The sequence below is a fragment of the Hydra vulgaris genome, chromosome 12 (genome assembly GCF_038396675.1).
Source record: "Hydra vulgaris chromosome 12, alternate assembly HydraT2T_AEP".
Lineage (NCBI taxonomy): Eukaryota > Metazoa > Cnidaria > Hydrozoa > Anthoathecata > Hydridae > Hydra > Hydra vulgaris.
The window spans coordinates 66,214,786-66,240,589 of record NC_088931.1 but is presented as its reverse complement, the minus strand read 5'-3'; the positions used below and the strand labels follow the sequence as shown (position 1 = coordinate 66,240,589).

Below are 25,804 nucleotides of genomic sequence, written 5' to 3'. Positions count from 1 at the left end.
GTACTCTTTTTCTTCAATATAATTTTAATATAAAAAAACGGTGGCCGATGCTAGAGCCGACTTTTCAATTTTAATATAGAACCGATTCATTAGAATTCCTGTTTCGTCAGGGATACCAAGACTTAGAATAAAATAAAAAAATCGAATATCTTATTTGCATTTAACTGTTTTAGTTGTTGTTATGCAAAATATTCTTTATAAAAATAAAAAAATCAAATAACAAAAATCGACGCATTTTTAAATTTATTTGCTGTTTTTTTTTTCCTCATACGAAAAATATTACTCTAGTTTATATAAGCTTTTGTCAGTTGGTTCTTGAATAATTAATTAATTTTATAATAGTATAATAATATTTAAATGAAATTTAAAAGACTTTGATTATGTTAATATTTAAATGAAATTTAAAGATGTTAAACTTCAAAATTAAAAAAAATAAGTTAGAGAATAAATAAATGTTAAATAATGCGAATATTTATTATTTTATTATCTTTAAAACTTATCTTTAATAAATATTAAAACTTATTTATATTGCGGCTTTTTTAACGAGATTCAAATGCATGAAAATTTAAATCGTGTTTATTTCAAAACTATGTTTTTGTAGTCCCTTGATCCTACGAAGCCGTATTATAATATGCTGTTTTATGATATATAATCATATGCCACCATTTTTTTTGTATGTAGAAAATGTATAGTGTAATAAAAAATGGTAAGCAGCACAAAAAAAGTTTTCAAATTATTACCGATTATAAATTCTATTGTGTGTCATTGAAAATGACTATAAAACTGAAAAATAAACCTAAGTAGTAAACTTTATTCAAAAAATATTAAATTATTTACTAAGTAAAAAACTATGTTTGTTTAAAATAGATCAGAACGATTATTAAAGAATCTAAAATAATAATCCTTTTTGCAAGGTCATCGCAGATGGCGGTCGTGTTTTTTTAACCTTTAAAAGAAAATCAAAAACTGAGTTAATAGTCAATTGTTAAAAAAAAAGATTTCGAAAATATCAAAAGAAAATGAAGATTAAAAAAAAAACAAGTCATATTATAAACAAAGAAGCACTTAAAAAGTAAATAGTCAAAATTAAATGGTTTTTCGTATGCGTAAAGTTTATAATTATTTGTACTGTTGTTGCTAATTATTTTTATTGTTGTTTGCTGTTGTTATTGAGTGTTTTCATATTTTTTGTCTTATTTAATTTATTATAGTTTTATCGTTATTATTATTTTTAAATTAATTTAATTTACACATGGTTTTATTTATTATTATTGCTGTGTTTTTTTTTTGTTTGTTTATTTTATTTAGGTGTCACTCCAATGACTAGTTTTTAACTATATGAGTGACACCTAACCTAATTTTATAAATTTTTAAATAACTTGTAATTTTTCAATTTTTGGTTAAATAAATGAATTAAAAAAAGACAAAAATACAAATAACATGAAGTAAATAAAAAAATAAAAAGGCTCAGAACCTACAAACCCCAAAGGAGAACCTACAAACCCCAAAGGAGAACCTACAAACCCCAAAGGAGAACCTACAAACCCCAAAAGAGAAAATATCGATATAAGTAAATAAAAAAATAAAAAGGCTCAGAACCTACAAACCCCAAAGGAGAAAACATCGATATAAGTTTAAAAGCTATATAATAAATATATTTGTCTAACAATATATGCAAAAAATTGAAGAAATTTATAATATAACTTCTCTAAGAATAATTTAAATAATCGAACTAAAATTATTTAAAAAAATAAGACCTATTTGTTGACAAAAAATGTTTTAGTACGAAAGAAATGTTCAGTTGTCAACTAAAAAAGTTTTTCATCTTCTAAAAATTTAGGCAACCTATAAAAATACATTTGAATTAAAAATAACTTTTTCTTTTATATTTGATATTATTTATGATTTGTGTCGTCGTTAAGCCAATTTTCCCACTCATCGGGATCATTTCCCCAACTGTCTCGTTTCATAAGCTTCTTTGTCCCATTATTTTTATTGTGTTTTTCAGACGTAACATTAGTTTTAGGATTAGAGTCGTCATCCCAATCATTTGATGATCCCCACTCAGCAGAATCCCATCCACTATCTTCACTAGAATGAGTTAAATCTTGTTTTTTTAAAACTACTTCTTGAAATGGATTAACTCCATTATTTGTTGAATCTCCCCCATAAAACCCAACATTATGTTCTTGTTTAGTTTGAGACTTTGCAGAGTTAATGAATGTTTTCTCTCCCTGATTTGTGATAGCAGAGTTATTGTAACCTATATAAGATTGCAGATTATACCAACCTTTAAGTCCATATTCTTGTGCCTAGAAATTAAAATTTTTAAGCAATATTAAAAAACTATTAAACCCATATTTAAAAACATAACAATAATAGTTTATTATAAGAAAAAAAAAAATTATTTAAACTCTAATACAAATAACCAAGCAAAGTCGTAGCTCGAAAAATAAATCCAAAATATAAGTACAGCACAACCTCTCTAATTCGAATCTTCTTAATTTAAAAACCTCCATAATTCGATTAAATGCTAAGTAAACCATAAAAAGTCAATTTTCTATAATTTTTATTTTTCCCGATTAAGTTCGAATTAGAGAGACTGTACTGTATTTCCACAATGCTTTACTTTTCCTGCAACGCTCTGCAATGTCCCAGAAACGTCTTGAACCAAACGTCCGTCACTAGCCTACAAAACCAATATATATATACATATATATATATATATATATATATATATATATATATATATATATATATATATATATATATACATACATATATATATACATATATATATACATACATATATATATATATATATATATACATACATATATATATATATATTTATATATATATATATATATATATATATATATATATATATATATATATATATATATATATATATATATATATATATATATATATATATATATATATATATATATATATATGCATACATATATATATATATATTTATATATATATATATATATATATATATATATATATATATATATATATATATATATATATATATATATATATATATATATATATATATATATATATATACATATATCTGTGTGGGTGTGTGTGTATGCATGTATGCATGTTATTTATGTATGTATGTATGTATGTATTCAAAAACTCATGTAAACAAAAAAGAAATTAGATATAAAACATAATTGCATCGTTATTAATTTTTTTTTAATTTTAAACATTCTTTCATTATTTTAACTCTAGCTTTCTTTTCTTTCCAATTTTTTATTCCATAGCAAAATATTCTTCAATACTTTTTGCAGAAAATTAAAAAAAAACTGTGCAAGTTAAGTGCTTATTGTTCCAAATCAATGTCCTAAGAAATTTTCAAACCTGCCAAAAAAGCATCGGAAATTGTATGTGGACATGACCATAATGATAAATAATTTTTCTTTTTTTTTCATGATCATTTTTCATCTTTTATAAAAACAATTTATTGAAATTGGTACCATTCCTATTAATGGAAAGAATTGACTCTTGTAGCTGAAATTTCCCTAACAACTTTTTAAAATGATCAAGGTCTTCGACAGTACACCACCTAACAAACAATGTCCATAAGTACATAAGTGCTTAAATCATTTAAATGGTATGTGACATAAGTCTTATATTGTTTTTTTGTTTGTAATGCAGTTGTTTCATCAAATCAGAATGTGAAAGAAAAACATTTCAATTTATTTCAAAAAACGTTTTGAATACAAGGCCCTATTCTGTAATGCAGTTTTTCATAAAATGGGAATGTGAAAGATAACCATTTCAACTCATTTTAAATAACTTTTTGAATAAAAGAGGCTATTCTGATGTGAATCATATACTACAACTTATCCGATTTTTTTGGTATGCTTTAGCAAATATAGAAACCGGAAATACAGGGTTGTTTTTAGCAATTACTATCAGCTGCAGCTTCTGTTGCTAAAGTCATATCTCAATATAACTCTTCTATGGTTTGTGGTCCAGATAACATTCTTGTAATAGTTACAAAACTGTTCTCCACTTACAAAATTGTTCTCCAGAACTCTCTCAATTCTCTCTAAAGTATTTAATAAGTGCTTGGCTTAGCCTTGTTTTCCTGCCTTCTAGAAAGTAACATCTGTTGTTCCAATCTTCAAAATCTCTGGAGAACATTCTGACCCTTCAAATTATCGTCCGATCAGTCTTCTTTCTGCTATTAGCAAGGTCTTTGAGCCTTTGATCAACAAATTTCTCACATCCCATCTTGAAAATAACTGTCAAACAATCAATACGGCTTTCAATCCACTCGCTCTACAGCTGACGGCTAACTGCTGTGACTAAAAGATTTTATTGTGCATTAGATGGAAATGGAGAGACTAGGGATATTGCTCTTGACATCTCTAGGGCTTTAGACAAAGATTAGCATGCTGATCTTCTCTATAAGCTTGTTTCATATGGTGTACCTGGTAAAGTTTTTGAGATTTTCAAAACATTTCTTTCTTACCGTTTTATTAGTCATCCTCAAAGGCCAACACTCTTCTTAATTTCCTGTAACTTCTAGGCTACCTCAAGGTTCTATCCTTGGTCCTGTTTTGTTTCTTATTTACATTAATGATCTTCCTGAAAACCTTACGTCTAAAGTAGCTCTTTTTGCTGAAGCCTTTTTGATTGCTTACAACAGGCAGCCGATCTTAAGTCTGATATCATTTCTGTAACAGATTGGGGCTCACAGTGGCTTGTAAACTCCAACAAAACTCAGTTGTTTACTGCAAATATTGCAAGACTGTCATCATTTCTATATTAATGAATGGCAACCCTCAAACTGAGTCCTCTTCTTTACCTCTTCTTGGATTATTGTTAACTACTGACCTTTCATGGAAACCATATATACAATCGATTAGTAAATATGCTAAGGTTGCTTCTCTTTATCACGCTTGCCATTTTCTCTCTTCTGATTCCATTCTTATCTCTACAAATATCTTTGTTCCTGTATGAAATACTGTTGTATATATGGGCTGGTTCTTCTAATGATCCTCTTTCTCTTCTTGACAAGGTCCAAAAATGCATTGTAAATCTAGTTGAACCCGCTTTATCTACTAAACTTGAGCCTTATTCCTATCGTCATAAAGTTGCATCTTTTTCTCTTTTCTACAAATACTATCATGGCCGCTGCTCAAAGGAGCTATTATCTCTGGTTCTATCAACTAAAACTTAATCTTGCTTGACTTTAACTGTATTTGCCCTTGCCTTCTACTGTCTCATTCTTTTACTGCATGTGTCCCTATATGCTCTGAAAACTTTTATTTGTCTAGTTTTTTCCCCTGCATTTCAACCCTTTAGAACTCTCTCCCATCTTCATGTTTTCATACATGAAGATGGGAGAGAGTTTTCATAAAACCTTCAACTTCTTAAGTCTTTTGTCAACCAATTTCTTGCTCTATAACTCTATTCTTTTTTTCTAGTAACTCCCAACTTAATAATAGTTGCTTGCAGCCTTGTTGGGAGTGAATCACAAATAAAATAAATAAAAAATTAAATTAAATTCTTTTTTGAAATTGCTTTATTTAATAGTTTGTAATTGTAGTTTAAATAGTTTGTAAAAATAGAATAATTTCTTCATAGATACAAGAAAAAAATTATTGGCATGACTATATTGTAATACAAAGTGTTAAGTTATTAGATAGATAAATTGTTAACAGAGTCAAAACAGAGCAGTCTACTTTATATTGAATAAATCAGTAGCAGTATTTATTTGTCACTTGTTTTACTTGATTACTTTGAATTTTTATTGATACATTCATACTATTTATTACAACTATTTCTTTATTTGTTATTGAAAATCGATTTTTAAGAAGATTTTTATTCATTTATCAATATATGCAATTATAACTTTAATTTTAAATGTAGGACCACCGCCATTTGAAGCCACATAATTTAGAACCACTGCCATTCGATGTCACATAATTTAGGAACAGTGTATATATATACATATGAAAAAGTGAACTAAAGAACTTAATTACCTTGGCTGTAACGTTTAAAGTGAGCTCTTGAGCCTTAAAAAAAAAAAAAACTTTCAATTTTACAGCAATTATTTTGAAAAATGAATGAAAATAAAAATTACAAATAAACTTCTTTTTTAAATACAATGGTTTCAAAAAAAAATTCTTTTGTTTAAAACTAATTTTAAGATATTTAGCTAATATATATAGCTAATATATTAACAAAATATCAGCTTAAATTTATTTTTCTTTAAGAAAAAAATTATTCTAAGAAAATACTACGCCGAGTTGTCATAGTATGACAATATGTTTTAGTATGATACTAAAACATATATTAGTATTTTAAAATATCATTGAACACAATAATAAGTCAATCTTCAAAAAAAAAGTTACTACAACTCAAACCTTAAGAAACAAGGCCACTGAGGGGAGAAACAATTTGATACGAGTTAAACAAATAATACCAAAAGTTATTTTAAACAATTATTATTTTTTTTCATTACTTTCTGGTATGCTGTTTCTGAAATTATGAGAAACTCATTCATACCTATTTTTTGTAACCACTGTATAAACTCATAACATATTGAACTTTACATTTTAATATTATTAAACACATTTATTAAAAAACATGCCCTGATTAATAAGCATTAGGAAATCTAAAACATACTGATCATGCTGTTCACTATGTTAAAAACATCTCATTTTACATACCGGATTTGTTGATAGCATTCACACATTTATTAGAGCAATCAGTTTGCTCTCGATGAACCGAATGATTGATGAAGTCATTGTCAATGTTTGTGTCATAGTCATTCTTCGGTGCACAGTCAGTTAAGTTAAATGCAGCATAAAGTAGCTTTAAAAAATGACTTAAAGTTGTTATTTATTTTTAGAACTTAATTCATATTTTGTTTTCTATAAAAAACTCATAAAAAAAAAGACTTATTTCAGATTAGCTATACCTTATGTGATGCAGGCTTAATATAATTTTCATTGACTTTTGAACCAAGTTTGATAGCCTATAACATAATTTTTTATCAAATTGTTTAAAAGAAACAATTTAAATTTTGATTGTTGTTAAAATTTTATCAAAAAATTCAAAAACTTTCTATCAAAATAAAAAAAAAATTCTATCGAAAATTTTATCAAAAAAATAACTTAACTTGATTTTTTTTTAATGGTTTTAAACAAAAAAAAAATAAACAAAAAACAACTTTAGTGATTATTAGAGTTATGAAATCTCAGTTAAAACTACAGTACTGTTAAATTGTTAAAATGTTAGTTGTTATTAGTAATAATGTAAATAATAATAAAAATACCTTTGCTGACGCAACAGAAGCCATCTGTTGTGCAGTGACAGTAAATGAACTCAAACCCTAGAAACCATTTTTAAAGTAATTAACAATTTTTAAAGTAAGTAACAATAAGAACAGCTTTATAACAGCTCAACTATTTACTTTATTATATTATTAATTATTGTTTTAATTTACATAGATATTATATACTAATATATAGATATTAAATAGATATTGTATATTATTTTATTATTAAATATTTCTTATATTTTATGTAGAGTATTACATTTTTTACATGCTAATTACTTATAATTATTTAGCAGTGCATGAAGTTGCTAATTATCAATGTCCATTCAAACTGCCAGATAACTAAGTGGGGCATCCAAGCATCATTCATTTTGTCTAAAATAATAATCAATAGCTGGTTGCCCTTCTCAGTCAAGATAGGTTAAAAGAGCGTGGCGATATTTTATGCACTGAATTTAGTAAAAAAAAATAATAACTTACAGATTGCAATGTTGCCAAAGTAGTATCCCAACCTAATTTATATAAATTAATTATTTTATAATTTATGGCAGTATATTCAGTTACATGAAACAGATAAAAAATTAACCTGCTTCAGATTTAGAAGATGGTGCTGGACTACTTCCAAATCCAATGTATTTTCCTCCTTGACTTGGGGGTAAATTCCTGAAAAATAAAAGAATAGAACACTAACATTTTAATAATTTCTTGTGTAGCATTTTATTTTGTGTAGCCATTTTCTATGTAGCACTATACAACAGGCTTTCATGACTTTGCAGAACACAGTTATATTTCTACACCTTTTTTAAAAAACATATCTCTACATACTCTGATTTGGAGTCATTTTCTTGCTGTTTTTTCTTAAAGTAATCATCTTTGTCTTTAGATATTTCTGCTCTAAATAAATGAGATGCTATTATTTCCATTAGTTTGGCAAAGTATATTTTAAAAATCTATGTAAAAGTGCTATTATTTCTGTTAGTTTGGCAAAGTATATTTTACAAACCTATGTAAAAGGAAAAATGTTTGATAAAAACCATGCAGTTCAGATATTCATTTATTCGGATACTCACTTGAAAAAACCTAATAAATTTCAAAATGCTAACCCCCCATACTACTGTATTATTGTTACAAATTTTTGAAATGATGTTTACAACAAAGTCCAACAAAAAATTGATTCTTTTTTTTTAACTTAAACTAAAAAGACCTAACCAATTATAAACTTTATTTCTTATATTTTTCAATATGTAATGATATAGCATGATGGTTTTATTAGAACATATGATAAAATGTACAAAAAACATGTTATGATATAGCATGGTGGTTTTATTAGCATATGATAACATGTAATAAAAAAAACTTAAGATTTTCTGAAGAGAAGATCTTTTTTTAAAAACTTTTTTATACACATTTTATCTTTCTTAACCATCTAAGTCCAAAGTACAAACCTTGACAGACTCTTCATGAAAAAAATTATGTGTGGTTTAAGTCCAAAATACAAACCATGACAGACTCTTCATGAAGAAAACTATGTGTGGTATAAAAATATAACACATGCAATCCACCAAGAATATGGTGTGGTTCGAACATAGAAAATCTCACAAACAAGTTGAAGTTATCATTTTAATATATATAAATAATTTTTTTTTTTTTTTGTAAACATTACCTTTGAAACAAATTGTCATAACAAAAAGAAATTTTCTCAGATTTAAAAAAATTTTAATTTACTTCTTGAAAAGATCTAAAACAGTCAAAGATAAGTGCTTAGGTTTCCTAAGTTAATTTTAAACCAATAATGTTCCATAAAATGGAACATTATTGGTTTAATTAAAAATAACATATCTAATTTAAAATAAGTTTTCATAACATTAAAATAAACATATCTAACTTTGATTTTCCGAGAAATGTTTCTAAATCATCCATACTGCTTATAGTTGGAGCCGATTTACTTCCTAGCGAATTGTTTCCTTTTAATGAACTATTGTTAGTCGGAGCAAAAGGTGGCTTATAGTTCCGAGAATTGGATGTTGCCTCAGACCATGTATTTCCTTCAGCTTCTGTTATTATCTAAATAATACTATTAATTATTGTATGGAAACAAGTTAAATTAACTTTTTTTTTCATAACATCTGTAATATGAATATATAAACTAGTGTGTATATATATCAGGGATGCGGAGTCCCAAAAAGGAATCCGGATTTGAAAGTCACAAAAAGATTACTTTATCCTAGTTTTTGGTATACAGGAGCTCTAAAAATATAAATAAGTTTATGTACTACTAATAGGAAAAAAATTAAGACTTATAGGTTAGAGGAGCAATCATTTTTTGAGTCCTTAGGTATAATGGCGGCAAGGACTCCAGGACTCCGGGCTTAAAAACAATAAGTTTCAAGTCATTAAATCTCATGATTTTTTTTATTATAGCAGATAATAAGTCAATAAACATGTTTAGAGCTTCTGGACACTACAGACTTGGAAAAAGTAGAGATATAAAGCTGAAGTCCTATAGTAGATATATATATATATATATATATATATATATATATATATATATATATATATATATATATATATATATATATATATATATATATATATATATATATATATATATATATATATATATATGACATATATAAATATATAGATGACATATATATATTGGAAAAAGTAGAGATATAAAGCTGAAGTCCTATAGTAGATATATAGTTAAAGCACTTTTTAATTTTTCAATGTTTTTTGAAAGGGGGTATTAGAAAAATTGATTTGCACAAAATGTTTTGAGCAAATCTGCCCTTTTAAAAAAACACTGATTAATTAAAGACTCTGCAAAGGAAAACTTGTGATCTTTTGATTTGTTTATTAATGAAATGAATGATCCCAAAGAACAAGGAAAAATATCAAAGGAAGGGAATAATATAAACATCATTATATTTTTTAATAGAAAAAAGGTGAATAATAAACTCACTAATATTATTGACTTATATTGTTATTGTTATATTTGGTGTAACTGGTCATAAACTACTGAGTGTTTAAGTGTTTTAACCCTTTAAGTCCACCCTCAGAAAGATGGATTTTTTTGTTTTTTTCAAATTACGAGACTTAACACAGCACTTATAATGACATATAACACTAATTGTCAAACTACTGGATATTAGTATGGCAGCCAACTTAATAAAATACTTCCAACCTTCCAATATTTTCACGACCCTTGTTTGATGCATCCATAATAATATAATTTCCAAAGTGTACTAAATGTTCAATAAAACAAGTCAGCTGATTTATGGTGCCATTGAATTTTTTCTACAGTTTAAATGTATTTATTTTATACAATTAATATTAAATAAAAGAAATATATCATAAATGGAAATACTTTTGAACATTTTGAAAATTTAAAATTGAAAAATAACTCTTTTAAAAGTGAATTGGAAGATAATATTTTGTAAATATAGCAGAACATAATCTATTTGGAAAAAAATATTTTAGTCACAAGAAGAGTTTAAAAAACAACAAAGAAACAGCATGGAAGGCATGAAAGGGGAATGAATGCAAGAGAGCAAATGAAACCAACAGTAAATCTGACTACGATTTAAATATGATTTTAAACATTAAAATGTATTTTTAAAAGGAATGTAAAATAGTGTAATATAATAAATTTATGAACATAAATTACAAATACGAAAATCTTATTGGTAACTGAAAAAATATATCTATAAATTGTCTAAAATCTTTATTTGAAATATTAAATTAAACACATATAAAATAAAATAAGTAAATGTATTGTGATAAACAAACAAAAGATTGTGTTAAGTATAAGATTGTTTTAAGAAATAAACTTTTAGGAAATGTAATCTTTTTCTAATACCAGTAATTTTTGATAAATTAGTTTAAATGATTTTTAACTTGGTTTAAAATTAAATTTGATTATAACGTACTTTAATATATGCTAATGACGCAGTTTAACTTCAAACGAAATAAATATCAAAGCTGTGTTACTTCATCTTACTTTAAGTTACTTTATTAGCATTATACAATGAAATCTCATAACAATGCCTCATAATGACTTTGAATTATCATCAACCTAAAATATAAGTTTTTAGTTTTTTTGTATAAAAAAAAAAGTTTAATTCTAATTTTTTTTAGTATAAGAGTTAAGCAGCTAATGAATTATAAATAAATTATTAATTTCAATTTTAAACAATGTTTAATTTAATTTTAATCAAATTTATTTGATTAAAATCAAATAAATTTGAATTATAAATTAATAAAATTAATTTGAAGCATTAAAACCTTATAGTTATTCTTAAGGTAGTTAAAATAAAAGTGAAACAGATAGGGGTAATGCGTTACAAATTAAGCACAAAAATTAGGAATAGCATTATGATATTGATATAGAGTTGAATAAATTCTTAGTCTTTGCCATAAATGAAGAACCACCTAATGGTACCATAAGGCTCAGCCAGCCACAGGTGGCATACAATTTCCAGAAACTCCAGGCAACATTTTTAGTTTTCCAACTTGAAATTTTTTTTTGACTTTTAAAAGACTTTTGACTTTTATTTTAGTATTTATTTCATCAGAAACTATATTAAACCAATAATGCTTTCAGAGTGTAAACTAAAATATAAATGATATGTCTTTTTCCTTCAATTGGGAAAATTATGCATTCAGTTCCATGGCTTGAGTTGTATTTTCCAAAAAAAAAAAAAATAATAACAGATTGTGTACTAAGACATAGCAAATGATAAGCATCTAAAAATAAAAACTCATATAAAGTAAAAGTTCTAATGTAAACTTTGTACAATAAAAAAGTTCTTAATAATTTCAAGCGAAAAACTTTTTTAAGAGATTCTTGCAACACTCTTGTTTTAGCATGGCCAGTTGTTATTAAACTACTTAATTACCCCTGGAATTCCAAAGCACAATAGAAAAACAAAAATTTATATAAAGTACAAGTATAAATAAACATAGAAAAAAAAGTTAATTTCAACCACTTTTTTAAACACACTCCAAAAATTACATCTTAATAACTTTCAAAATAACCTTTTTTTTAGCATCCAAGTTTACTAAAATAAATACTAAACTATTTACACAATAGAGTTTAACAGATGCAACTTGCATTTTTTGTAAACTCACTGCATGCAAACAAAACTATAAAACAAGTTCATAGAATATACACAAAAAATAAGTTGAAGTAAAAATGACAAACTTTGAATAAAAGAAATTTAAGAATTCCTAAAAAATTTAAAACATAGAGTAAGAAAAACATCACACTCTTTTTTAAATAACACTAGATTGGATAAATAAGACTGCAGTAAACATGTTAATAGTAAACAATTTAATACAGCTTAATAGTTTAATAATAGCAGTAAACAGTTTAATAGAAAAAATAAAAGAAACTAAAAACGCTCTTTATTTTGCACAAAAAACATTTCCATAGATTTACTTTATTTTACTATTAATATTTATGATTTACTACTTTATAAATTCGGCACAATCTCTATTTGTCTACTTAAAAAAAAAAATATAAGTAAAGCTTTACTTATTACATAAGATTTCTTACTTTATCTCTATAAAGAGCTGCAGCACGGCTGTTGTATTTTTCTGTCAATGACATTCCATCTTTATAATCTGATTGACTTTGAAAGAATTCTTTAGCTTTAGCATTGCCTCCAACCTAAAACCAAAATAGAGAAAACAATTTGAATAATCACTCTTAAAAAAAGAAGAGTAACTTTTTCTCATTTATATAAGTTGCAGACAACTTATAAAAATGAGAAAAAGGATTAAATAAGTTTCCTAGCCATCATCATATTTTTTCAATATTACTAAATTTAGTTTTATTATTTTTATTCAAAATCTTAGATTCATAGGTAAAGCTAAAAGGAAATTTGCTCATTTGAATTTTAAAATTTCTTTTCTAAAAAGTTTTAATTTATCTTATTATATACTTAGTCTATAGCAAAAAAAAAAAAAAAACTGTAAAGCCAAACTAATCCCTAATCTCAACCCAAAACCCTTAAACTAGAATATATATTAAACCTAATGAATTATTATATATATTTCATTTATTATAATACTGAAAAAATATAAACCAAAAACTAAAAAAAATCTCAACTAATTGAGGAAATCCCTATAACAATAGATCAGATATCACATTTAATATTGATGCAAGTGAGGGCATAAAGATAAATAGCTGATTTTTGGAATAAAATTGTTGTGGGAAAAAATTGATATAACCACTGTTTTGCTCATTTGTATTTTTTAAAGTATAAAGTAGCTATACTTTTATAATATACAAATGATATTCAATTGCTTGTCACACAGTTACAAAGGTAACTTCTGCAAGCATTAAAACTTTTTAATTCATTTTAAATGTAAGTTTAAGAATACCTAGAACAACAAGATAATTCTTGAAGTCAACTTTTTCAAGAAAGTGTAGCATACCTGTTTTGTCTGTCATGGTTAGGAGAAAGCAATTATCCCAAAACTCATTAACTAAGCTTGTTTTTTTGTGAACAGTACAATGATGCTTATTAAGAAACATGTTCATTCACTTGTTCTCAATAAAGACCAAGCATTGTAAGTTAATGAGTACAACAAAATATTAATCATAAACAATTGTAATGTTGTATTGTAAAAAATTGTAACGCTGTATCATATTATAAACAATTTGCTGAAATAATATTCACAAAGATTTTTGTGAAGAAACTAGAATTCATTTTTTTGGCAGAAGCACCAATCACATCACACCATCATACACCAATCACATCACACCATCACACACCTATCACATCACATCATCACACACCAATCACATCACACCATAACACACCGATGGACAAGACTGTCAGGGGGTATTTTTATAGTTATAAAATTTATTCGAAACTTAAATATTTGACTAAAATAAATATATCAAAAACTCTGTTAATAAATATTTATTACTTAATTTTTTTAATAAAACTTTATTATAATATAAGTAAAAATTTATTAAAAATACTTAAAATAAATTTATTTCATAACATCAAGTTTAAAAATCAAAATGAACAAATCAATTTTAAAAATTGCAAAAATATACTTGAAAATAGGTTGATGGGGACTTATCAGTGTTACCATTATTTAACTTAAAGACAAAGAATAGATGAAATTTCCTTTTTTTATATAAAATTTGTAAGAAAAATAGTTTCCAAGTTAAAAAAATCTTTATGTTAATACTTTTAAAAATATTTTAAATACATTTAAAATATATTTTAAAAACCTTTAAACTAATACTTATCAAACAGAAACAAATGTTTAAAAAACCAATTTAATATAAATGTTTCATATAATAAGAATTAAGTTATGTTTTCATATAGTTTTTGACTAACCTTCATTTTCTCTAACTCAATATCTTTCCATTTGTCCATTGTGACTGATCTGACAAAACTAAAACAAAACAACTTACAAAACTCAAAACTCATTATTTTTTAAAAATAACAACTATCAGTAAAAAAAGAGAGATAATTAGTTTAAAAAAATAGACAATAAGATATACTTGTAAGCTGCAAAATAGACAATAAGATATACTTTTAAGTCAAAAAATAGACAATAATATATACTTTTAGGCTGCAAAATAAACAATAAAATATACTTTTAAGCCAAAAAATAGACAATAAGATATACTTGTAAGCCGCAAAAAATAGCTAATTAAACACAAATTATTTTGAACAAATATATAAGGGAAAAATCCTGGATTATAATAACTTATACCTCATGATAGTACACTTCAATTTTTTAAAGTACATTTATTAAATAGTTTGATAAGTTTTAACTTATTTATGAAAACATTCTAAATAACTTGTCATTTATAATCAGTTTTAGTAATTTAAATGGTTTTTAATCTGTATTGAGCTTTATATACATGGTTTGAGAGTTAATTAGCTTTAAATCAGTTTTTTACTTTTTATAAGTCCTATATTTATGTCCTTATATCTTTATATATAATAATATTTTGCAGTAGTACTCCTTAATTTTTTTTTTTTAATTTATAAAAAACATCTAAAAGTGGTTTACAACTGTTTTAAACTTTATTAAATATTTTCAACAAATCAACAAACAATCCGTAAAATTAATTTTTTTTTAATCCAATAGTTATTTGGTAACCTAGTTATGGAATCCACATTAGTTACGAAGTCTAGGAATCCACCTATTTACGGAATCTACATTAATTACAGAATTTATGTAGTTAAAATTTGTTATGTTACTCTTAAATCTTTCACAGTTGCATAAAGTTTTTTTCCTGTTGGAGCAATGTTGCATTTTCTTTCTGTATATATATGTTTTTATGAAAGTACATAACTACACAAAAACGTCAAGTTATTAACTATAAAAATACTGTGCATAAATGAATATACCAATTATGAAAAAAAATTTAAATACAAAAAAATAGTAAGTAAAAAAAATTAATAAACATCATTATTATGCTTACCTCAGATGAACTCCTAAACCCCTATGTTTACCAGAGCAGTCTAAGCAGATCCATATACCATATGATACACTGACCCATTGTGGGTTGTGACTATTACATTCAAAACAGGCCTAAAAATAATTCTAGTGTAAAAATTTCAAAAATCTAAATAATTAATATAATAATAAAATATTTAGTGGTGTCAGTAGTTTCTAGTCATCATCTTAATGACACAATAAATATCTGATAATGTTATTTTTTAAAATTTAAATAGCATTATAAAAATAGAATAAATCATTAATCATGTTTTGAAATAAACTGTGATAAAACATTGCTACTATATGGTTTCAATTTTGTGTTGTGCAAAATGTTTTTTTTTCCTGAATTTTTACAGAAACGTTTTAGGCCGACTAATATTTGATGACTTATATCTATGCTGAATGATTGAAAATTTACACTTATCTATGAGTATAAATTCTATCATATTTTAGGTAGTCGTGGATGATTCTAAAACAAAATTTATAATTTATATATTCTTATAGTTGACGTATGTACTGAAGCCCCCAGCAGCTCCCTAAGAGGTCAGACTGCTGATCAAAGTATGCACATATATATATATATATATATATATATATATATATATATATATATATATATATATATATATATATACATATACATACATATATATATATATATATATATATATACATATACGTATATATATATATACATATATATATATATATATTTATACATACATATATATATATATATATATATATACATATATATATATATATAAATATATATATATATATATATACATATATATATATATACATATATATATATATATATACAAATATATATATATATATATATATATATATATATTAGGGTGTTTCATATTTTATCAATTTTTGAAATCGAACTTGCGAATCGATTTATAAATTGACTATTTGTATAAAAATAAGTTTGAGCAAAAAAAAATTTAAAAAATTTAATTTTTAGGGTCCCCGCCAGTTCGATTTTGGGCCAAAATTGTCCGGTGTTTTAAACGCCTGGCAGAGACCTTAAAATTTATCTAAATTTATCTTTTTTTTTTTAAATGTTATATGTTGGATTGAATGTTTATCACATAAAAGAGCATGTCGAAAAAATAAAGAAATTAGTCCACATAATATTTTGAAATTGGTGAAAAATCCAAATTTTTTTTCACAAAAACCTATTTTATTACTCGGTGGCGTATAAAAAACTTTTTTTATACCCTAATAAACTGTTTCCAAACCCGGAAAAAACTATAATTTGAATAGTTTTTTTATTAGTGTTAAATGAAGTCTAAAAAAAATAATAATTGGATCCATGGAGTAACATGCCCCGGACACTAACCTTAATGGCCCCTACTTAATAAACATTAGAGAGCAATAAATTGAAAATCCGGAAATTTGATCGGAAAATATTTTTAGAAAATGTATATACCAAGGTACTTAAATAATAATTTAAAATTTAACAACTACTTTCCAATGCGAAGACAAAGTATTTAAACTAAATTTGCGTTACTAATAATAAGTGCTTTAATATTTTTTTAAATAATATTCAAAATGGCTAAAATTACGAGACTAAAAGCTAGAGCTTATTTATTTGAAGAAGAAAACCTGATAGAAAACTTAACTCAGATAACTTTTGCAACAAATAAAGAATTAATTCTTAACTTTCAGTTTAAAAGATCTAGTAACAAGTTAACTCCATCCAAAAGGTTTATTGGTTGTACTGATGGGCCCGATAAATTCGCAAAGTGCTCCGGACTTGTCAATTGCCCTGACAACTGTATTCTTTTTGCAGTAAAAAAACCATGGTTAAATGGAGGTTATAAAGATGGATTATTAACGGATAAATCTATAAGGTATGTTTTATAATTTCAATTTATAATAAAATAGTTATTATAAATTTGTATAATCATTCAAACTTAATAAGCTAGTAGATGATTAAGGTTTTTTTGTAGTACCACTGCAACTAATTTTTTTAGTTGTTATTACGTGTGGATTATAGCTTAATAATGCAAAATATAAGGTGCATCTTAAAGTTAATATTTCTATTTTATTTAACGTATTATCTTAATTTTTTCAGGAATAATATTACTTGTTTAATCGATAGTTGGGAGACATTAAAGAAAAGTAAGAATAAAGACTCTAAAGCAGCAGAGAAATCTAGGGAAGAATTCAAAAAGAAGGGGGAGCAGGTATTTTGGATTGGTAAAGATAATACTAAGGAAATCTTAAAAAAAACGAGCCTTGATAAACTTTCATACTATGTTGATATCCAATTTTTAAAAGACCAAAAGTCCAGTCGTCTAATGACTTTGGGGAGCAAAGACATGAGATATAAAACGGTAAATAAAGATAAGAAGCCTTTAAAAAGTTGTAATATTAAACAGTTACCCCAAATAGACGAATCAACTACAGATCTAGAGCTTCTCTCAGATATCAGTGACGTGAGTACAGAATCAGATATTTCTTTTGATTTATCGCAACCCGGCCCAAGTAACGCAAAACAAGAGTTAAGGAAAGGTTTTGTTAAAGATATTGCCATGACATCAGTCTCAAAAAATATTTCATCAAGAGATCTAGTGCATGTATGTACGGATTTAATCGTAAGTTCAGGCGGAAATGTGGCTGATTTTTCAGTGTCTCATTCAACTATTTGGCAAGCTCAAAAAAAATCTATTCGGGAAAATGCTGAACAATATAAGAAAAATGTAAAAATTGCTACCGCTAAAGCTACTTTTCCCATAATAGCACATTTTGATGGAAAAATTATCGAAGACATCACAGAAGGTATAAAATCAAAAAGAGATCGATTTGCGGTCTCGGTAAATATTGATGGTAAAATGAAGCTCCTTGGCATTCCAGCAATTGATCGTGGTACTGGACAAGCTCAATACGATGCTTTAGTTAAAATACTGGATGAGTATGGAATATGTGATGACGTGAAAGGTTTATGTTTTGATACAACAGCTACAAATACAGGAAGACTTTCTGGTACAAATGTCACGTTTAGTCATAAACAAAACTCAATTCTACTAGAGCTGGCTTGCAGGAGGCATGTTTATGAGTTACATCTAAAACACTTCTGTGAAAGACAGTGCAGTGGAAAAACTAAATCTCCAGAAAACCTAATGTTTAAAACGGTTCCAATTAAACTGGAATGACATTAAAAGTAGCATTGACTCTTCAAAGTTTGTAAAATATGACACTCAATCTATTGCTACCACTTTCTTAGAAATCCATAAATTCGATGCTGTAAAATATTGCGAGATTGCTCTAAAAAAAAACACTTTTCCCAGAGGAGACTACAAGGAGTTATTGAAACTAACCCTAATGTACTTATGCCCTGAAAGAGATTTTAAAATTCAAGCTCCAGGGTGCGTGTCTCATGCACGTTTTATCTCCAAAGCTATTTATTATCTCAAGATTCGGATATTGAGTTTGCAACTGTCTTATGAATTGACAGACGATCAAAAGAACAAAGTGCAGTCTACTGCTGAGTTTATCTCAATCTTTTATATCGTCTGGTTTTTAAAAACCTCTTTACCTTACGCTGCGCCTTACCAAGATATAAAAGCCTATTGGCAAATGACAAAATATAGAGGTTACGTAGAACAATATGTTCAGAATTCTGAAACAATTTTAAATGGAATTGATGCCACAATGGTTTCAATGGAATCACATTTATGGTACCTTGATGAAACTTTAATTCCGCTGGCTCTTCTAGACCAAGGTATTTCTGTTGCAGAGAGAGAAGAAGTTGCAAAAATGGTCTTTTCGAAACCAGTTCCTGAATTTTTTCGGCATTCCGAAAAATTAAATTTGTTAAAAACTCTTAACTTTAACCTAGAAAAACCACCAAGTATTGCCCAACTAGTGGGAGAAAACTCTTGGTTCATATTTAGTTTGTTAAACCTTACTAAGCTAAATGATAAACTTTGGTTAAACAGCCCGGCACCACTATGGGAGTATATTGAACAGTTTAAGATTTTTTCCCAGTTTGTTTCCAACCTTGCAGTGGTTAACGACGTTTCTGAAAGATCTATTAAAGTTGTATCAGACTTTGTAAATAACGTTCACAATGAAGACGATCGTCAGGACTTACTGCTAGCTATTCACCAAAGGAGAGAAAACCTTAACAAGGCAAAGACTAAAGAAGATTTGCAATTAGCATATCAAGCAATTGCAAAATAGATAATATAGTTTTTAAATGATGACTTTTATTTAATGATGTAATATTGATTTGTAAATATGTATTTTTTATTTAATTATACTTAAACATATCATTCTTTTTTATTTTTTATTTTTTACAAAACCAAAAAAAACTTTGCAACAATACCAAGAAAATCATTTAAAGTTGAAAAGCTACCATATACTTTCTAATCTTGAGGCAATAAAACTAATAACAACAATACCACTTTTAACAATGTTGCAGTAAGTTCATTAAGTCTTTTTTATTATAAAAATAACTAAAATAAACGATTGTTATTAGGCTATTAAGGTTAGCGTAAGGGTTAGGTTACCTCGAAGGATAAAAGAAATTTTTTTTTAAACCTGTATATACCTCATTTGACACTATTATTAAAAAAATCTAGGTTATTAATTTTTCCGCGTCTGGAAACAGTTTATTAGAAAATCAAAAATGTTTTTTATACGCGATTGAGTGATAAAATAGATTTTTAAGATGGAAAATTTGGATTTTTCACCAATTTTAAAAGATTCTGTAGACTAATTTCTTAATTTTTTCAACATGCTCCATTTATGTGATTAATATTCAATCCAACATATAACATTTAAAAGAATAAAAAAAAAATTTTGATAAATTTTAAGGTCCCCAAAAATGGGCCAAAAATGATGGGTGTTTAAAACACCCATCATTTTTGGCCCAAAATCAAACTGGCGGGGACCCTAAATATTAATTTTTTTTTTTTTTTTTTGCTCAAACTTATTTTTATACAAATAGTCAATTTATAAATCGATTCGCGAGTTCGATTTCGAAAATTGATAAAATATGAAACACCCTAATATATATATATATATATATTTATATATATATATATATATATATATATATATATATATATATATATATATATATATATATATATATATAAAAGTTATATTACCAAACATGCTTTCCAAATTGTTCTGTTTAGCAACAACTTTCTTTAGTTTTTTATGTAATCTTGTGGTCAACATACTAAAACCATAAAATAAACTTTAGGCATTATATATCAAACAATAAACTAAGACATTATGTACCAAACACTTAGTTTTTCCATTTTTTGAAAATATCTGTTATGGTTAGATTGAATTTCTGTGTAACTTATACTGAAAATTTTCAGTACAAAGTTACACAGAAATTTTTTCTTCTTCATAATTCTATTTGAATATTAGATGATTTGCTTACTCCTTGTACAATTAATTTTATTTAAGTATTGAACTTACTTTACAATGTTATTATTTAAATTTTTTGTTTTAATGTTAATATTAAAAATTCTAGCTTTTTTAAGTTTTAAATATTAAATATTGCAAACTAAGTATAATACCTAAATAAAATAAAAAATATTGAAAATTGGGGTACAACTAGGAGCTCTACTAAAAAGAATATTAAAAATATAAATTGGATAGGAAGATTTTTGGAAAGACAAAACTTATTTATATCAACTTTATTGACAGTCTTTTATTGAATGAACATTATGTTTTGAATTATCCAATGGATTTATGTGAAGTAAACCTTTTTTATAGGAATGTTTATCTAATAATTATTAAAAACATTAAGTCAAGCTTTAACCTAACAACAGGCCTTGTTAAAAAACCCTATGCAGCTCGCAATTTACATAAGAAATAGCGATTTGCATACATGTTCAGCAATTTCATGCTAAGCAAAATAAATTTTATTTTGGAATATATAAATTATCTTTTAACATATTTTTAATATGTGACGTTTATTTAGAAAATATTAATGCGTAAAAAAACAGTTTCATGTCAACATTAAAAAGAATGATTTCCCTATATTTTATTTGTATTTTTAAAGAGGAAAGCAAAAATATAATTGCTATCTGTTTATAAAACATATTTGTATAATTTTGACGTAACAAGTATATATTATTTTATATATAAATTCACATGTTGGTTTGCGTATATATGTATCTATCTCATAGACTTTACTTTTACATTACTTTTTTATTTATATAATTATATTTATTTGATACATAGTAAACACACACTTAGCTTACTTGGATATGGTGTATTAGAACCTCAGATATTCTGTGTATGAAGTATACACAGAATGTCTGAGGTTCTAATCCTAGCCCTTTCTTATTTATTACTATTTTTCTTTTAAATCCTGCTGGTCATTTTTACTTATCACTTGTTTTGTAACCTTTTTTCTTTTCTTTTTTGAATATCAAAAATCTTTCAGTTGTATGTTTTTGAATGATACATCTTTTCACATTCAGATTTCTTATACCATTTAAGCCTTTCAGTGTATTTTCTAAATAAGGTGCATAAACATATATATCTTTTAAGCTTCACATATGCCATGCCGCCTACACATTTTTCAAAAATCTTTCAGTTGTATGTTTTTGAATGATATATAGCCTTAATTGCTTCATATTATCTTTTTATTTCTGTACATTTTTTATCTCCAATCTTTAAGCGCTTTGTAATTTTGGATACAAAATTAAAAAATAATGGAAACTGATAATGAAACGAAATTGGTGAACATTCTTTATTGAACATCTATATTTACTTGTTCATAAGTATGCACACATTTAACTTTTTAGGATAAGGTATTTACTTCATACACGGAATATCCATGGTTCAAATCCCACAACTGTCCATTTTTTTCTAATTGTTTTTTTTTTTAAATACCGCTGGTCATATATTTGCTTTGTAACCATTTATCTTTTCTTTTTTGTATATAAAAAAGGTTTTTGTTGTATGTTTTTGAATGATGCACATCTTTTCACATTGAGATTTCTCATACAAATAAGCTAAACGTGCGTATACTTATGAACAAAAAAATATAATTATATAAAAAAAGTTATACATAAAAGTATATGCATGCTTTACATACACATTTTCATATAGGAACAATATATACTTGTTACATTAAAATTATACAAATATATTTTACAAACAGATAGCAATTTATATTTTCACTTTCCTCTTTAAAAAAAAAACAAATAAAATATAGGGAAATCATTCTTTTTAATATCACCTAAAAACTGGGTTTTTTTCTGCTTCGCCTTTTTCAATTTCGATGCTGGGCTTTTTCTGCAATGGCTTATAAAATAAAACTTGCAAACAGTCGTGACCAAGTTGTCTAAAATAAAATACTCATGCATGGACAAACAAGACAAAAAATTGCATGCGTTTCCTAGAAGGGCTTCATTTTGAAAAATTTTTATAAAATTACTCTTTGTGCCAAGCTATCTCTGCAGTTTATATGCACATTACAGTTTGTTTCTGATTAAATCAGGTATGAGTTAATCGACTAATTATAAAACAATTTTTCTTTACAAGAATATTAACTAATTATTAATTTATTAGCATATTTAAATAAACAAATATTTTTGTTAGTTAAAAAAAAAGAACAATGACAGCCCCAATTTATGTATAAACAGATTTTACTATTTTACAAAAAATTTAATTTTCTCAAAAAAAAACTTGGCATTGTAATATTTCATTGTAATAAAAACGAAATCAAAAACAAACTTTAGTTTTATTATTTTTTTATATAACAAATTTTATCATATAACTTTTTTGCAGAACTAAAAATCAAATATTTTAAAACAATGTTTTTAAAACAATTTGTAATATTTTTGGAAATTATGTTTTTTGACTATTTAATCCCTGTTTTCCATATTAAAGTTTAAGTAAAGCTATTTTGTTCTAAAATTAATCTATAAAAAGTTTTTGCTGCAAAACAAAATTAATTTATTGAAATTCTAAGTTAATTGTTTAAAATATTTATTTAAATATTAAAAAGGATTTTAACTATTTAGTTAAAAGATTGCCAATTTCATAATTATTTTTAGTACTTTTATGAAAAAAGTTCTCAAATAACTTAAAAATTAATCAGTTTTTCATGACACCCTTTTAGTAAACTTTTCATTAAAAAAAAACAAGAAGCTTAACTTCAAACATTTTTGTTCTCAATAGAATCAAATTTATCAGTTCAAATCTTAAGGGTCATCTTTTTTGGTAGACTTAAACGTTTCTAATATAACATCTAATTAAATACATTCTAATAAAAAAGATACTACTAAAATATCTCTCTACTCTGTTTTTTTTAACTTATAATGATAAAAGATTTTATGCTTATTTAGAATCATAAAAAAAAAAAAAAAGCTCTGAAAATCTAAGTACTTTACTCTAGTCTAATGTTAAAGTTTAAAATAATTGTCTAAAAATGCTAATACTTGGTAACTTTTAAAAATAAACTTTAAAACTGTTTTTTATTATTTAGAAATGTTTTTTATTAATCATGCAACCCAGTTTTTATTGTCATCAATACTAAAATTTATTAGATGTACAATTAACAACTGACTTGGATGGGCATTATTAAGTTTACATAAATTAACTGAAACTAGGAGAAAAATAAATGCTTAGGGATTGTATCAAAGATCAATCAATCAATAGGTTTTGTGGCAGCCAATTTTCTAAATATTTTTGCTTTTTATTGGTGATAAAAACCAGTGAAATTTTTAAAGCTTACCTTGAAAAACATTTAAATTTAAAGAGTAAATTTTTAAACTTCAAACTAGAGAATTTTCCTTAAAGTTTCATAGCCTATTTTTACCATGTTTTACATCCATTTAAAACAAACATAACATCCATTTAAAACAACCATGATTTTCTTTTAAACCAACCATGACATTCATTTAAAACATCCATGATAATTAATTGAAACATGTAACACATGCGCAATGTCAACATTCTATATTATTCAGAAAAAAGGGTTTTATTTATGTATTTATTTATTTAATATTATATAAATTTATTTTTATTAAGATATTTTTACTAAAATGAATTGGAAATCAGGATTGTTTTAATTGATTATCATGGATGTTTTAAATGAACGCCATGGTTGTTCTAAATGAAAATTATAGTTGTTTTATATACATGTCATATTTGTTTTAAATGGTGCAAAACCTGGTATACAATTCTGAATAAAATTTTATATCAGAATCACTAATAAAAGAGGGAATGGAGAAATTGTGTAGTGCTAAAAAGAATGACCAATAGTTTTGAACATGGCCGGTGTAATATTGAACTTCATATCTGTCCAAAAAAAAAGAATGCAAATCGTGATTTTTGATAATTTTTTAAGTGTTTTTTTTAAAACATATTTTGGCACATGAAAAATTTGTTTAAAATGGTTAACCTTTGAAAAGGTTAATTATATAAAACTATGGTGAAGATATGAAAACTCTAAACTATGGATTTTTCGACTATTTTTTCGATGATTTTTTTTATGACTTAACTGTTTAAAATTTTTAGACGCAAATTTATATAGCAGTGTAATGAACTTACATTATTTCCATCTTTAAACTTCAAATCTCTTAGAACTCTTCTTGTTCTTGGACTAGCCATCTAATACACTTTTTTATTAATAACTAATTTATAAAAGTGCTTGATAAAAAGTTAATTAATTAAAAAAAACACCATTTACTTAAAAAACGTCTTACGTAAAACAAAAACATTTCTCGTACAAAAACAATAATTTAAAAATGATCTAATCGGCGTGTCTCGATAATTAGTTGAAAACACTTTACAAGCAAAGTGTTAATGCCAAAATTTGTTGAAATCGTCATTAAATTATTTCTAAAAACTTGTAAAATGTAGCAAATATAGCAATAAACTAGGGTTGTTTGTCGGATTGCTAGACTTAAATAATTTATTTAACATAAATTTGATGTCTTTATCTATTTGATTGTATATTGCTCTTCCAAAAGTTGCATTTGCTAAAACAGTTTTGAGTTTTTC

The 25,804-nt window shown here is 25.4% G+C and overlaps 1 protein-coding gene across 2 annotated transcripts; it reads right to left on the bottom strand.

The window, feature by feature from the left end:
* Positions 1-1,629: 1,629 nt before the first annotated feature.
* Positions 1,630-25,530, bottom strand: LOC100213772 (ADP-ribosylation factor GTPase-activating protein 1). 2 transcript variants are annotated; one of them, XM_065814183.1, is made up of 13 exons: positions 25,352-25,530; positions 15,783-15,892; positions 14,683-14,740; positions 12,879-12,992; positions 9,204-9,382; positions 8,144-8,212; positions 7,905-7,981; positions 7,799-7,830; positions 7,316-7,372; positions 6,959-7,015; positions 6,018-6,050; positions 2,630-2,689; positions 1,630-2,312 (listed from the first exon to the last, which is right to left on the bottom strand). In XM_065814183.1, the coding sequence occupies exons 1-13, from the start codon at positions 25,409-25,411 to the stop codon at positions 1,896-1,898; spliced, it is 1,323 nt and encodes a 440-aa protein (XP_065670255.1). In that variant the 5' UTR covers positions 25,412-25,530; the 3' UTR covers positions 1,630-1,895. The 2 variants fall into 2 exon arrangements, with proteins under 2 accessions (XP_065670255.1, XP_065670256.1); XM_065814184.1 differs by lacking the exon at positions 6,959-7,015.
* Between the last annotated feature and the right edge of the window lie 274 nt (positions 25,531-25,804).

Bases quoted from the DNA above. Each gene is read 5' to 3' on its own strand.
- LOC100213772 (XM_065814183.1), bottom strand. From the start codon at position 25,411: ATGGCTAGTCCAAGAACAAGAAGAGTTCTAAGAGATTTGAAGTTTAAA. The intron at 12,993-14,682 runs GTTAGTCAAAAA...TTTTGGTTTTAG, and splicing joins TTGAGTTAGAGAAAATGAAG to GTTGGAGGCAATGCTAAAGC. The intron at 7,016-7,315 runs GTATTTTTATTA...ATTATGTTATAG, and splicing joins CTTCTGTTGCGTCAGCAAAG to GCTATCAAACTTGGTTCAAA.